Source organism: Ambystoma mexicanum, chromosome 2p, assembly GCF_040938575.1.
Source record: "Ambystoma mexicanum isolate Mex_15411 chromosome 2p, UKY_AmexF1_1, whole genome shotgun sequence".
NCBI classification, from domain to species: Eukaryota; Metazoa; Chordata; class Amphibia; order Caudata; family Ambystomatidae; genus Ambystoma; species Ambystoma mexicanum.
The window spans coordinates 1,363,781,084-1,363,797,046 of NC_090923.1; the positions used below are offsets into that span (position 1 = coordinate 1,363,781,084).

The following is a 15,963-nucleotide window of genomic DNA, read 5'->3' on the forward strand; positions in this document are numbered from 1 at the left end:
TGGACGGTGCTCATCCAAGGATGTAAACTGTGCACTTGGTGAAAGGAGTCTTTCGGACTTCTGAGGGATAGGACAAGAATCAAATGGCCTTTGAGAATATCGTCAAACTGGCCTGAAAAGTTGATAAATGCTTCCATTTTGTCCATGCATGCCTCAAATGTGTCAAGTCCACCCAGAGGATCCTGAATCATCAGTAGGAGGAAAGGGCTGGGCAGTTGGAGCAGGGTCCTGCTGCAGGGCCCTAGATAGAGGAGGAGAGACATGATAATAGCCTTCAGGTAAGGTGGAGGCCTTTTTGGGGTCAACGCTGTGTAAATGGGCTTTAGAAAGCTTCTCCCGAAGCTTTGGGAGTGTTTTTGACGAATGGGACCGCTTTGGCGCATCTTTTGATGCTACCGCATCGAGGGACGAGGATTTAGCATGAGTGCCCATTGAAACAGGAGTCATCGCCCTCTGCAGGCCGCGATGACAGGGAGCAGAGGGCGTTGAACAACAAGGTTCAGAGGGTCCCGCCGAAGTTTGACTGGCCAGCAGGCGTCAACGGCTTTCTTGCCAGGGCCAGCGATGGACAGGCGGGAATGCAAGGGTTCCACTGTTTAAGTCAACGGCCACTAAATCGGAGCGGCGGCTGCCGACAGACTCCTTGTCCAAGGCGACAGCCCCGGTTGGGGAGTGACTCTCAGCCTGCATGGCGTGGGCTGCATACCGCTTTTAAGGTTTTGGGCCAAAAAAGTTTACAGGCCTTGCATCGCTGCTAGTCGTGGTCATAAGGGAGGCACCGACTGCACTGGCGATGGGTATCTTTCCAGGGAAATTTGCTGTTGCAAGACAGGCAGAATTTATAAGATGTTCTCTCCATTGCGGAGAGAAACAGCAGCCAGACTGAAGGAAAGAGAAGAGGCTGGGCAAAGAAGAGGCATTCTCAAAAGAAAGACAGTAATTACAGGGCCCCACTCTACCTACTGTGAGGACGATCCGGAGGGCCAAGGCTGCGTGAGAATCAGTCGCTGAGTCGTTGGTAGAAGGATTGTTGGTGAGGCAGGATCAGACATGGAGTAGCCGTCGAAGCAGCCTTTGAAAAGCTAAGTGCAAATCGCTTAAGGTTAAATCAAGCAATATGATAAGTTCTGCATTTGTGCGACTGACTAGATACATGGAAAAAAACAATCTGTTGTGACCTCAAAGCGTGAAGGATTTTGGGTGAACTACACGTCACGGATAGTGCTACAGTCACCCCCTTGTTGACGTCCTTTCGATGTTCGAAAAAAAGAAGCGATACTCCTCGATTACCACTAGATGTCGGACTATAAGTAGAGATGTCGTTCGAAGCAGACTCACAAGCATCAGAAGGGAAGTTATATATGTCTAGGAGTAATTGTTGTAAATTAACCAAAATACAAATAACTTTGTGATGTGCAACATAAGAATACTAAGAGTGATTATTATATATGGAGTGGGAGAAACCTGAGAGTATTCTCACTCCTACTCCCCTTGGATGCTCTTCTCAGGTGGCCAGGGAAAGGCCATCGCTTTTGTAACCTAACCCTGGGGGTGGATAAGCGAGGGAGGATCACCTGGGTGGAGGTTCCTTGGGGATTGGGAGTGGGGTGCCCACAGGAGAGACGTGGTATCTTTTTTCCCTATTGATGACAAACCTACCCCTTTATAGGCTGTTTTAAATCAGCTTACCTCATATCCCCACATTTGAGCCCTGAAAGTACTCGGACAAGGAAGAGGCGACAGAGCAATACACCCTCAAACTCCAATTCACCACTTTGGTACTGGGATGAAGAAGATGCCTGGAGAGAGCTGTGAGGGTCAAGCATGTCCCTTTAACTATGGACATGCAAATCTAATTAGGAATCCACACCTGCAACCTGTCCAGTGGTTGCAGGTGTATACATGGAGAACCAGAGAATAGCAGAGGGAGGAACAGGGAGACCTGTGGGGAGAAACTAGTAGGAGACCTGACATGTGAAGAGAAAGCCGTGGTGGGACCTGCGAGGAAGCCAGGACGCCGGGCGATGCCCTGTGGAGCCATGGAGCCCAAGGCCAGTTAAACAGTGGGGCTACCACAGATGTGGGAGCTTCAATATTGGGAAGTGTGTTACCAATCCTGCTGGCAGGCAGGAAAGAAGTGACGCTGTCGCATCAGTGTCGGGGAAGCGGAGGCCTCGGCGTGTGGAGGCGAACACACATCGTGCAAGCGGCGGGAAGCAGACTGAAGGCAGGAGGAGCCGCCGGAGACTATGCCAAAAGCCGGTCACTCGAAGTCGGGGCGCCTTGGGATGGCTGAGCACAGATATAATGAACTGCCATACAATGTTTATCGAATATAGAACGGAATGAAACGACACAAAAAAACGAAACTGAATGAACATTTGAACCAAAGATTAAAATATGCATCTTAAACACCCAGCTGAATGAAAACTTGAACCAACATTGAAACAGTACTGTCGTAATTGGCCTTTAGTTGGTAGGGACACTTGGGTCCAGGTTTTGTTAAAAAAACATTTTTTAGGAGGGGTAATACCGAGGCATCTTTGAGATTGGTGGGAACAGAGCAGGATTTGAAGGAGGAGTTAATAAAGGTGGTGACGAAAGGGGGTAGGTCCTTTGCAATCTTTAATGATGGGTGCTGGGAAAGTATCCCCAAAACACTGGGAGGGTTTGAGTGATGTAATGATGATTTTGGCCTCAGTAGTTGAGATTTACTTGAATTTAAATTGGTTGTGTGGTTTTGTTTGGTTGTTAGTAAGTTCTTGCAAGATGGCTTCTATAGTTGCAAGAGCTATTTTATAAAGAGTAGTTTTTTTGGCAAATATTTTATCTTGGAGTATACCGATTTTGTTGCAGAGGGCGTTTTGTATGTTGGTGCACCAAATGTTTTTAATACACGAGTCGTTCGGAACAATTGGGGATTCTAATTCTCCGATTATAGTGAAGATTTCTTATGAACTTATGGAGTAGTGCATGATTTCAGTGTCCTCTGGAAACAACAAGGTTATTTAAGGCCGACAGGTACTCCTATATTAAACGGAAAATATGTGGCAGGCCTTCTACATGCTTTATTGCTCCTAGCTGCCCTGGCTATAGTCAAGCGCAAAGGACATGAACCTCTTCAGTCTTTTACCACCTAAGGCAATACCCTAGCAGATAATGCAGCTCGTTCAGCTGCCTTAAACAGGCCCCTGGCTACTAATTAAACTCTTGTTTGTGTTGCAGTCTAACAGTCAACAATTGCCTCCATTTCCAGCCTGGCCGTGTTACAAGACCAAGCTCCCGAAGAAGAAAACTTGAACTGGACTAAGCAGTTTTCTAAGTCAGACAAGGACTCACTTCGGCATTCCCCATAGGTCATCCATTCATACCTGGTCCGAGTGGCCCACAACATTGCCCACTCAGGTAAAAATTCAATGATTGCCAATGTGAACCGGGATTGGGTTGCCCCCAGCTTTGCGTCATTGGCACAGGCTTATTGCCCGTGAGCAGTGAGACTAAACTGTCTGCACATCCAGTACCGGAAGGTCCCTTCTTAAACATGCAGACAGATTTTGTGCAGCTCCCAACGTCAGCAGTTCTCCTACAGTTTGTAAGTCCTTGATGAGTACTCCGGCTGGACGGAAGCTTACCCCTGCCGAAAGGCAGATGCGGTCATGGTTGCAAAGAAAGTACTAACAGATTTTATACCTCGGTTACAGCTCCCCCTTGTCAGGCCAGATTGCTAGAGAGGTGTGCCAAGCACTACGAATTTTTCAAAAGTTTCACTGCGCTCACTACCCCCAGTCGAGTGGTGCAGTGAAACATCTAAATGTTGATCTAAAGCTCAGGTTGACTAAAGTGCATCAAGAAACAGACCTAAAATGGCCACATGCGCTGCCTCTAGCACTGTTTGCCATACATAATAATCCACAGCACAAGCATGGTATGTCTGCACATGAAATCCTTACAGGACGCCCCATTTGAATGGGAACTGCTCCCCCAGCAGCTCAACGTTTCCTGAATCTGCTCTTCGAAGACAAGACTGTTAATTATTTTTTCACATTTGTCAAGACTGTTTGTTCTCTTCGTGCACAGGTCCAAGTTGCCCTTGCAGCACCAGCGACTGCTCCCTGCTATCCACTGCAGCTAGGAGACTGGGTCCTAGTGAAGGTTCACCAGCTTAAGGTCTGCTCTCCAGCAGAGGTGGCGGGGACCTCATCAGGTGCTGCTGACCACACAGACAGCTATGCAGTTTTCTGGTCCGACTTCCTGAACGTGGCCCACTCCACAAAGTCCCAGCGCCCGCCGACGGCACAGCCTCCACTTAGCCTGACCTTCAGCTGTTGAGGACCAGCCCAGCTGTGCACGCTGCTGCCTAAGTCAGAGGCCCAGACTCTGCCCCAGCCCTGCCATTCCAACCCAATAATGCAGCCCATCCACGGGCAACGATGAAATCAGATTCCACTACTTCTAGTGCACCTGTGCATGCAGGTACCGAACCAAAACCCCAAACTTACATTGGTGGGGTCTCTGCAAGAGCTGCTGTTCCGACACATCAGGCTACTGAAGCACCAGAGGGTACAACCCCAATCCAGGTGCCCCTCCTTGCATATCACCTCCAGCGTTTGACCCCACTGGACCTTACCACTGAGGTCCAAGAAGGTGCGCCCTGTGGTCCCACAGAGGGCCAACGAAGGGTCAGTAATCAAGGACAGAGTGCCAGCCGGCATACTCATACGCCACTGGACCCGACTACTGGATGATGATTATTCTTCTCAATGTGGTAGTACACTGGAAAAAGTTGGAAGCCACTTCAACCGATATGCCAGCACTCATTGAATTCAGAACCAAGAATCACTCTTGGTCATTCTCTTTGTCTTGGTGATCACTGTACATTTGTGGCTCTGGTATTACGGATATTTCTAGTTTGAACTTTAGTATCCGCTGCTTTAACACAGTCGGGGCATTTGCCAAGCACAGCTAAAGTCCTGATCCTGGCTGAAACTTATTTGAACATTGGCATTTGGCCCGTTGTGGAACAACAGACAGTCATACACTGAACTGAAGAGACTTGGTGGACTGCACCACGTGAACAGTTCTTCCACAACACAAACTGAACTCCATTCCCCTTCCAAGAAGTTTGGTATTTCAGCACGGCAGGACCATCTCGATGACTGATGACCAGGCTCAAGTCCTGGGTGCCCACCATGTCATGTTACCGGACTACTGTTATTATTGTTGTTGTTAGCTGACTAATTTGTCTCCCACTTACTGTGATTGCTGCTTTGAAAACCACACGGCATGAAAATGATGATTCATCTGTTCACCTTTGGGTTCACAGCGAGAACATTTACCCGTCCCCCTTCCAACCACCAACCTGGCAGTACACTTGCATTTTTAAATTCTCCAATTGTTGGGCATGTGCACACCTACCCTCATGATTTGTCCTCCAAGTTCCCCTTAGCCCCTATTCCCTTACAACTGGGGGGAGGTCGGGTACCCAGAAAACCTGCAGAAAACCTCCTGTAAACATGCAGGAATTCACCTTTCATCTCTGGCTACTGGGCTTATATTCTACATCAACTGGGGTACACCACTCATGGGAAACTGCAAGTGTTGATATTACATTTCAACCAATGCCAGTAGTCATTGTCATGCTTTCTTTTGACCCGGATTTCACGTTCATCCAATCCGGGTACGTCACATATTATGGGACATATTTCATCTGCAGGGATTAAGCTTACCATTGGTTGCCCATTAAAGAGTTGTTACATGGGCTATGTCCTACCTGCCGTTCAACATACCTGCACCTTCCTGATGCATCCCTTCCCGAAAAGAAGCACTCAATGGGAAGGGTTCATTGCTGGAATGGGTCACCTCATACCAGGCCTCAGGGTTAAACTGAACAGAAACCTCCTGACTCCACTGTCATGACTTATTGGGGATATTGCGAATGCTACTGCATCTTCCCCAACTTTGCTGTCTCACAAGCAGGTAGCCATCTGAACGATGGTCCTCCAGAACCATACAGCGCTAGACACCCTCTTAGTCTCACAAGTCGTGATATGCGCAATTGTGTAGAGTGAATGTTGTACTTACATACCCAGGTATGTCAGTAACATTATAGACCTTGTCACCCACATCCATAATACAATACGTGATCTCCATGTCAGTCCTGAGACATTGTGGTCCTTCTGGTCCTGGTTAGTCAGTATCCTGGGAGCTGTGGTTGCTTCCATTAGACAGATCCTACTCATAATACTGGTACAGAGCCCAAGTCTATCCTGTCTGGTGACAATTTGAAAATGCCTTTACCACCGCTCATGTGCCCGATTGTCCAGAGACTCCCCAAACAACTCCGGTATTTTACTTGAATACTTCTAAAGCAGTGTGGTGTTATGACCGGCAAGAGCGTGATGTCTGTTCCCCCAAAGATGTGATGGATGAGACTGGAGTGAAGGTCTAAAATTGAGTACTTAAAAGTTTTTAATGAACTCCTCAGATACTTTACTGCCTTTATAATAACTGAGTCTATGCTAACTGCCATGTTTAACAGTGCCTTATTGCCATTGCTTTGCAGGCCTCATGTTCTAATGCACATGTCTTAAACAAGAGGTCTGTACCGCTTACTGCCTGACAATGCACGCTTCCTTTATTCTCGCCTCTGACGTGTTTCCTGTTTGGCACATACAAGCGTGTTATAGCAAGACGCTGTTCAAGGCAAGGCGGTTTTAGCAGACAGATGTAGGCATTTAGTAGGCAAACCAGTGTGCATCAAACCATGTGTGTATCATAGAAGTAGCTTGCACAGCAGGAATAGCAATGCTGTCACGATTCGCCCATGGAGAGTATGGGACAGAATGTGGAAGTACTAGGTGCTCCTTCACGTTCAGTAGTGCACGTATGGTACCGCTCAAGTCTTTCAGGATTCCCCGTCTCACTATAACTGAACACCAGGTGAGCATTCCGGTGCGTTGCAACTCCCATTGCAGTCACGCTCGTTTGTTTAGAGACAACGCTCCCGTTTCGTGTTTTCCCTTGCCCTCCTTGTCTGCACTTTCCCTCCGCTTCCGTACCTTACAACCCCGTAAGCAGCCTGCCTTTCCTCCCTGCGCTCTGTGCGGCGCATTACCTGGCTTTGTTCTTTGAGGCTGGTGCGGCACGCCTCATCTGCTGGCTAGTTCCATCGTGGCTACCTCCCTTGCATTGCTTCCGCCATGTTCTGAACTACGCCTTTTGTTTGGATTTGGATTAGTCGTTTCCGCATCTTTCGCGACTTGACCCGTCTAATCCATGCCAGCTCTTGCTTCTACTACCAACCTCATTCAGAGTTTTCCTATACATCCTGTATACTCCCCAGCTCCTTGCCGTCACATGGTCTTTCCTGGAACTTCTACTCACTCCATTGGATGCTTGAACCCGTGGATTAAATTAGGAATCCTACTTCAAACTCAGCATTAACTTCAAATCACCAACATCCTCAAACAACTGCAATCTCTGCAAGATCATCACAGGGTTTTTTCAGCCAAAGCTATTTCCCTGGTTGGGGTGGGTTCCCCGGAGTCCCTGCTGCCATGCAGATTGTCTTATAGGCAAAGTGGCCTCCGGGGGAGCTCGTCCCCATCTCTTCAAGAAGAAAGGCAAGACAGTTAAGAATACGAGTACTTGGAGAGAAAAGAGAGAAGAGACCACATCTGACGACTCCGAATTCAACACAGAAACCTCAGATGAGGAGTGGACTAGTGACCAGGGTACAGCTCCTAGTGTAAAGCAGACAGATTCTGAGAAATCCATCATAAAATACCTTCCGCTGACTTCTGGACTTTTCCTTCCCAAGCATGAGAACATAGCCTCTGCTTAAGGCTTGTATTCTGAGACTATGAACATTAACCTGAAACATTGTTGCTTGTCAATCTCGTGCCATGTCTGAACCTCCCTTTCATTGAAATGCATGTGTGCTATCCTGTATAAATGCTTAGTGCCTTAAGTGATGGGGCTGCTGCGCCGGGTCTTGTTCTGTCATTGGGTTCTTGTTCTGTGTATGCTGGCTTTGCTGACTGCTATTTAAGAAATTCCCCAATTCACCTACACAGTCTATGGTTGATTTTCCATTACACTACTGACCTGTAGCTGCGCTCCCCTGCCTTGACAAAGTCAAAGAATGTATGGCAAATAGTCAACTTCAATCACACCTGGAATCTATACACGCTTTTGACCTGATGCAATATGGATTTGGCTCCAAACATGGCAAAGCAACTACTATTGTACAAAGGTTGACAACATTGCAGGATAGCAGACTAACTGATGTGATCTGCAGGTCCTTCTGGCCCTACCTGCCGCATTTGACAATCTATATCATTGCATGCTTTTGGACCTTCTCGCCTTCAACCCTTAAATTGCTTAATTTATTCCCCTCAAACAGATTTGCCTGAGTTTGCCAAGGCTCTTTTGCGGCCCCCTGCCATCTGCAGAGTTCGCTGTGGTTCCATTCTATCCACCACCCTGTGCAACTTTTATATCCACACTTTAAACCAGCATCCTAAAGGCAATCATTGTTGGTTTATGCAGATAACACTCAAATCTATCGGTTTACCAGGAGACAATCCTCCTAACTCAAACACAGCAGCCTCTGTAGAGCAGGTCCAATCCTGGATGAACGTGAACAAGCTCTCCCTAAACAAAGCTAAAACAGAATTCATTATAACTGGAGCTCTCTTCCAACTTCCCTCAGCATGTTAAAAGCCAATCATCTGGGATCACATCTTCAAAACGAGAAACCTTTTCACTCTCCCTCCAACCTTACATCAGTGATCCAGGCTCTCATCATTCCAAAAGTCGACTACTGCAATTCTATATTAGAGGGACCCAAAGTATTTTCTGTCAAGAAACTACAAATCCTGCAGAATTCATCGGCAAGAGTGAAACATTTGTTAAGAACATATACAACCAATCTTACATTCTCTGCGTTGGATTCCAGTCAAGAACATGCCAATTTAAAACTCTGGTACTCATCCACAAAGCATTACAGGGCAATGCTCCATTTTACTCATCTAACCTCATTTCTACACACATGCCTAAAAAGATTGTTACGTTCCAGAAACATCTTACTGGGCCTGTAGCCATACAAAATCGGCCAAAAGGGCAGGGCAAAGAATTGCTGTCTGAGCATCCTTCCTCTGTAGCTCTCTTCCTGTTCAGTTTTGAGAGACTTCTATCACTCTAGAAAGAAACTTAAAAACCTGGCTCTTTGTTCAAGCTTTCTAATTTTCATCCTCTCCTGCTAAGCTCAGCTTCTTGATAGGTGACTTTAGCCTTGTGGACTAATGCAATCTCTGAAGAAATCTGTGTGCAATATGAAGGTAACCAGTTTGAATACCATAGAGTCCGCTCAGCCTCTTGTCCTTCCTAGATTGATCAAATTAGTACAATTGAGTTGGGTGGTAATGGCACCTAACCGCCATAAGAGAGAGGTCACACGTGCACTATGTGGTTGTATTCATTATCATTTAATATTAAGTTTATCTTGATGTTCATCAGAATAAAAGTGACAACAGCTCAAAAGAGAGGCGCTTGTGTTAACGAATTGGAGAAACAGCAAGCCTGCTCTCACTAAAACACATGAAAATAGCTAATAGAAAGGAGAATTATGTGCACTGAAAACTACTATTTGTAAACGTAATTGAATTGCTGGCAAGTTAACAGTTGGGAAACGACAAAGAAATACAACTTGAGCCTCAGGCTTATCCTTACCGCTCTTGCTTGATGTCATGGGTTCACTGGGTGGGTCCATTAGGGTGGGCTGGATCTGCACTGGGCTCAGAGATGGGCTGCTACCTCCGTCCAGTAGATCTTTGCTTCTTAGCTCTTCTTGCCAGAGTGTGGACTTTGTGCTAGGCACCTTCTCTGCATTGGGAATGCTGCTGCTGCTGGTAACAGCCACCTTTGCTGGTCCAGGCTCCTAACAGAGAGATACCAAAGTCAAAGTGTGATCCGTTTTAGCTGAACATGGCACAAGATCTTTGAAATAATGCATTGATGAGAGACAGTGAACTGTTCAAACTAAGAAACATATGAGCCCGAGAAGCAGCATTACAAAAAAGATGCATTGGAACTAGTGCTTCAGGTAAGATTTTAAAGCAGGATTATTTCACTCCCTATTTTTTAAAGTGGCGAGTAAAATGATTTCTTTTTTGGGAGTAAAAAAAAGTCTCATTCCAAATGGAAGTTTTTGATAAGTGAATACAAATGTTTTAACTGGAAAACCGAAATGTTTCATAATAATCTTTTCTTTGCAGCAAGTTAGTAATGCACACATTAAAACATGTTTTCACCTCTTCAGATCAGGCAGTAAGAAGAATAGTTTCTTCCTGTGGCACTACGTGTACCACTGGCCCAAACATATCCATGCAGTTGTGTGAGTGAAAGCAAGGAATAAGGCTACTATGTCTGTTTCCTATATTTGTTGGGAGTATCTTTACTGCCTATCGTTATTTCTTGGAAGTATTTGCCTATTTTTAGGGAGTAAAAGTGGCTGTTACACCCCCCCTATCTGTAGGGCTGATTGGAACTATTTGACAACCAAGAGAATGAGCGAAACAAACCAGAAACCCGATTATAGTATGGCATGGCAGAGTTCCAATGTGTCAACTGGTGCAAACAGGAGAAGGACAGAAGTGTAAGAACCTGCAGGAATGTATGGGAAAGCTGCATTCAGTGACAGCAGGTATACTATTCGCTGTGCAAAATGTGCTTTCGCAACTTGTCATTGGCTAGTGATATTTGACTCGTGGTGAGTATGAAATGGTGTGTTCTGTGTATGTTTATAATATTTTGCTGTTTTATTTGTTAGCCTTTGGTACACATCTTTTTGATGAAGTTTAACAAAGAAAGAAAAAAAACATAAAATAATGTGCAAAAACTCAATACACGGTAAAATGGCTAGTTGACCTGATTAGTAGTAAAAAAGGGCACTAATAAGAAGAAACACATTTCAGACGCCATTGTTCTCAGGCCAACCACAGTTTCTATTTAGAGGATGTATATTAGGAGGGGTATATATTATCTTGCACCTACCTGTATATGGATCAGCCATATAGATCCAGGAAAGAGCCCCAAATCTCCCAGAATGTTTCCAACTCAATTCCTCTGTAAATAACCCTCTCAGAGGTTGAAAGGGTCAGCAAGTCCTCAATCGACTCATCTACATATGAGCAATTGGATGATTTCCAGGAACGCAGGATCATTTTCTTTGCCATCATGCATGCACAGAACAGCCAAGCCTTATCAGCATTATTCAAGTCCTGTATTGGTTTGTCATCACCCAGAACAAACAAGGGAAGCATTTCAACAGCACGCTAGTTCCCAATACCAAGTTCAATTTCTCCCACACCCCCTTCCAGAATTCTTTAATCTTACAACAAAACCAGTTCTTCTATCTTGCCTACATTTGCAACACGTGTCTTTTTCGCTGAAGTGTCTCTGATGCATCCATTCTGGTGTCCAGTATGTCCTCAACAATAGCTTAAATCGGAGAGGCTCTCAGACCTCAAACCATAGATGACAATCATATATTGTTGAAACATTGCTTACAACATCCGGCACCAGGTTTTCTCCCAATTCTGTAGCCCATATCATCAGGAATATCTTCTGGACCAGTCGCTGCCGACATCCTGTAAATGTAAGCAGCTGGATGGACAGCAGTTGTACAAGATTCCATTTGTGAGCAGGTTTCATTCCAATGGAGCGTATTGGGTGTCTGTCCGACTAGTTCTACTAGAATCCCTTTCAATTCAATTGTCCATATTCTTTGTAGGTGCAGTCTTGCAATCCGTGTCGTTCACACAATTGTACGTAAGGGATCCATCTATCATCTTCAAACAGATGTTTAACAAAACGGATTCCACTCAATTACCAATTCGGCCAAATATATACCTTTTCCATTAATTATAAAGATGGGTTATTGCCATATCGACGCCTCTGAGAGTGCATAGGGGTTAGACCCTGCTCTAGGAAATATCGTACGCCAGCAATCCCATAAGAAAACTGTGAGGGGGTTCCCATTTGTGTGTTCTTAGACATGGTTGCTAGCCACATGGTTTGCAGGTGTGTATTTTGGTTCGATTCAGCTTCTGTCCACAGGCCAGTTTCATATTGTGTATATGCCTCACGGAGAACGCCACCGGATAGTTGGGTATTTTCATGCCTCACAATCCCGTTGGTCGTTGTAGCTTCCAAAGTGCTAATCTTGGTGATTTACCACCCCATATGAATTTTTGCATCAGGGAATCCATCTCTCTGAAAAGATTTTTCGACATTCTGACAGGGAGCATGGAAAGGATATAATTGATACTAGTTGTCACATTGATCTTAATGCAGTTGCTTTCCCCACAAAGAGACTTTTAAAAAGGGACCATCTGTCCAAATCTGTTTTGATCTTGGGTAACAGTACGAAAAAATGTATATGCATCAATTCATTCACCTCCAACGAGATCCAGATTCCCAGTTATTTCATCTTAATGGGACACCATGTAAAGTTCCATCCATCAAACATTTGTTTCATGCATGAAGAGGAGACAGGCAACGTTTCAGATTTATTCTAGCTCACCGTGTAACCTGATATTCTCGCAAAGGTTTCAATCACATCCATAAGGGAAGCAATGCCCGATCCTGCATGACTGCAAATGGTCATCCGCATATAGTCAGTTTTGCCAGAGTCCTCTGCGTACCCAGCTTCTTGGATGTTGTTGCTCTTTCATAGCATGATAGCCAGAGGCTCCAAAGCACTAATTAGTAATAATAATGGGGAAAGCAGGAAGCCTTGCCTGGTTCCCTAAGAAGTGCACTTTGTTCTGCCATAAGGCCATAGGTGAGGACAATAGCAGTCTGATCGGCAAAAACTAATTTCACCCAACTTGCAAAGTTTGGTCCAAATATCATCTTTTGGGTATTAAGGGGTATAAAAGAGGTAAACAGGTATTCACATTCAATCCTATCGAATGTCTTCTCCCCATTGAGAGAGACAGCAACTACTGTATCGGCACACTGATGTCCTTGATCTAATGTTATGAACAATTTTCTCATATCTGCTACAAACTCCCCTAAGACAAAGTCAGCAGTGTTATCACCGTTTCTAACCTTTTTGCCAGGGTTTTAGCCAGTAGCTTGCAGTCTGTGTTGATCAGACCAATAGGTTTGTAATTACTACATCATGATGGTGATTTGTCTTTCTTCAGTAGGACAATAAACACATGCTTCAGAGAGGGCTCTAAAGAGCTCATCTCGAAGGATTCAGCAAACAGATCATGGAGGAGTTTGATAGCTGAGTCAGGAAGTATACAGTAACATTCCGTTGGCAATCCATCTGTACCAGGTGTTTTATTTGTGTTTAGTTTGTTGATGGCAGAGCCGATTTCATCTGTTGAGGTTTTTTCTTCAAGGCTGAGTGCAGACACATCTGTTTGTGGGAGAAGCTCAGCCCAAGATAGTTTTTTTTCTGCATTGCCGATTCCTTTGGGTGTCATTGACACATTATCGGAGTTAACTTTGACTGCTGTGGTGACCCTCTCATCCTCCTCAATCTTCAATCTGTAGGCAAGAAGTCACCCTCCTCTTTCTCCTTTTTGAAAGTAGTTTACCTTTCGCCTGCTATTCTACTTCATCAGATATAATTGTATTCAGTTCATTTGGTTTCCTTTTTAGTTGTCTTATGTCGGATCTTTTGTATCAGCGTACCGTCGATCAAAGTCTTTTGCTTATTTAGACAGGTATTCCATTTCCTTTTCCATCTCCCTTCTGCAACATCCTCTCTTACACATTAGCACACCTGTCATAACATTTTAGTGTTTCCCATACATTAGAATTGGCGATGCCTTGTATTTTATTATGTTCAATAAATTCTTCAATTTGCTTAATAATATCATCTTTCGTGTTTTCATTCTGCAAAATTGATGTATTCATTCTCCATAAAAAGGACTTAGTATGTATTTCCTTGCTAGACAGATTGTGATCGGTGCATGATCCGTCACATCAATAGTACTCATATCAGAATCCTAACAGCTGGGAGTCACGAGCCCCGACGTCAAAAAACAGTATTTGAGTAAATGTCATGACATGCTGAATGAAAAATGTAGTCTCTTTCAGATGGGCGTTTGAGGCGCCATATGTCATCCAAGAGGAAATCCTAAGACTGTGCACGATTGTTTACTTCCAGTTGCATGCTGGTTTCTAGGTGAATGAGAACGGTCCAACATGGGATCCAGGAACATGTTAAAATCTCCACCCAGAATAATTGAATCTGCATTGCAGTTTTGAATGTGTTCAACAAGATCATGGAAGAAAGGAGGGGTTGTTGGAGGTTGCCGCATATATACAGCACAAGACCTCAGTATGTTGAACTTTGATACTGACGGATATAATTCTGCCATTTGTGCCTTTTGAGTTTAAAATAGCCTTCAGTGGAGGGTTTTTCCCAGAACAAAATGAATACACTCATCATTCTGGTATTAAATGTAGAGTAATATGTTTGGCCCACTGTTAGGCAGAATCCTATGCAGCTCCCTTAGGGAGCACTACAGAAGACTAGGACTACAGTTATATGCAATAAATCCCCTTTGGTATCAGTCTGTACCACACAGATTTAGTTGGTAGCTGTGGCTGAGCAGTCAGACTTATCTCAAGAGGGAGATGAGCAGTATTCAGGGTTTACACAATAGGGCTTCAGTACTATGGAGAAAGAAAACACTGACCAAAGCTTTGCATTAAAAAGAATATATATATATATTTATTTTACACACTCTTAAGTCAACACACAAATCACTATTATCAAGAAAGTTAAAACAGCCAAGAAAAGTATACAAAACTCCCTATTTCAATTGTAGACAAGTTTGAGCAAGAGTGAAAACTCAGCAAAACGGCACAGTGTAAACCAAGCAGAAATGGCACTCTAACAATTTCTCATGAGGGAGGGAAAGGACAGGTTATATAGCTTTAGACTCTGTAACACACCAGCAACACTTCCCAAGTAGATTGTGAACAAGTTAGGCAAGACACAGCATAAGCAATACAGATGAAAACCAAGCAAAATGGCACTTCACAATATTAAAAAGGGGGAAGAAAAAGGTGGTTATAAGAGTTAGGTGCACCAACACATTTCTAGGTGAGAAGCAATCGAAAGAAGGCAGTTATAACAGATTCAGCCAGAGTCAAGAGGTCTGTGCCAGAGCCAGTGGTACAAGGCAAAGTGCCCAGGATCAAAAGGTTCTATTAGCTGCAGTCAAGTCTTTGTTTAACTATTTGAAAAGGCGGTTGCGGGAGGTAAAAGAAAATATTAGATGATAGGGGCGGCCAACCCAGTAGGTAAGTAAAAGATTGAAAACACCTTTAGCAGTACCCCATGAAACGGGAGGCCTGGCGGAACAATGTACCTTGAAAGTGGAAGAGGCTCCTGCAGTGGCGGTAGTTCCTGGCAGTTCCTGCAGTTCGGGAGATCCAGCAGAGGAAGAGAGGCTCTCGTTGTAGAGGAAGGTTCGAGTTACTGCACTGCCCAGGGATGAAGCCAGCCGCAGTACTGCCAAAACAAATAAAAGGTACACTCCTTCAAATCACAGTTGTGGGGGACGGGTGCCTGGCTATCCGGTCTCAGAGTGCAGGGTACTGGCGATTCGACCAAGGCAGGTCCTGGAGGGCGATTGGTGAACTGGTTGGCCCTACCAGCTCAAGGGAAGAAGACTCTTGCAGGTGAAGATCTTCGAGTCATTGGAGAAAAGTGGTGAGGATCTGCAGCAGGGCTTCACCGGCGATTCAGTCATTGCAGATGTCTTCACCTTCTCTCCTCTTCAGGTTTCTAGTTCCAGTGGCGATGTCTTGTCCTCCAGTCCTCAGGACCCTGCTTTTATGCAGTAAGACCCCCCCATTCATACCGCCCAGCTGTCACTAACATAGTGGGGTGGCTCTCCTGGCACGAGAACCCCCCCAGCCTATCAG

At 44.9% G+C, this 15,963-nt stretch overlaps 1 protein-coding gene across 6 annotated transcripts in view; it reads right to left on the reverse strand.

Moving 5' to 3' along the window:
* Positions 1 to 15,963, reverse strand: part of MPRIP (myosin phosphatase Rho interacting protein) — a 1,106,800-nt gene that overhangs the window by 545,017 nt on the left and 545,820 nt on the right. For all 6 annotated transcript variants that reach the window (XM_069645743.1, XM_069645742.1, XM_069645740.1 and 3 more), the window contains exon 6: positions 9,733 to 9,940. In XM_069645743.1, the coding sequence (XP_069501844.1) occupies positions 9,733 to 9,940 (208 nt within the window). The remainder of the gene's footprint in view (positions 1 to 9,732; positions 9,941 to 15,963) is intronic.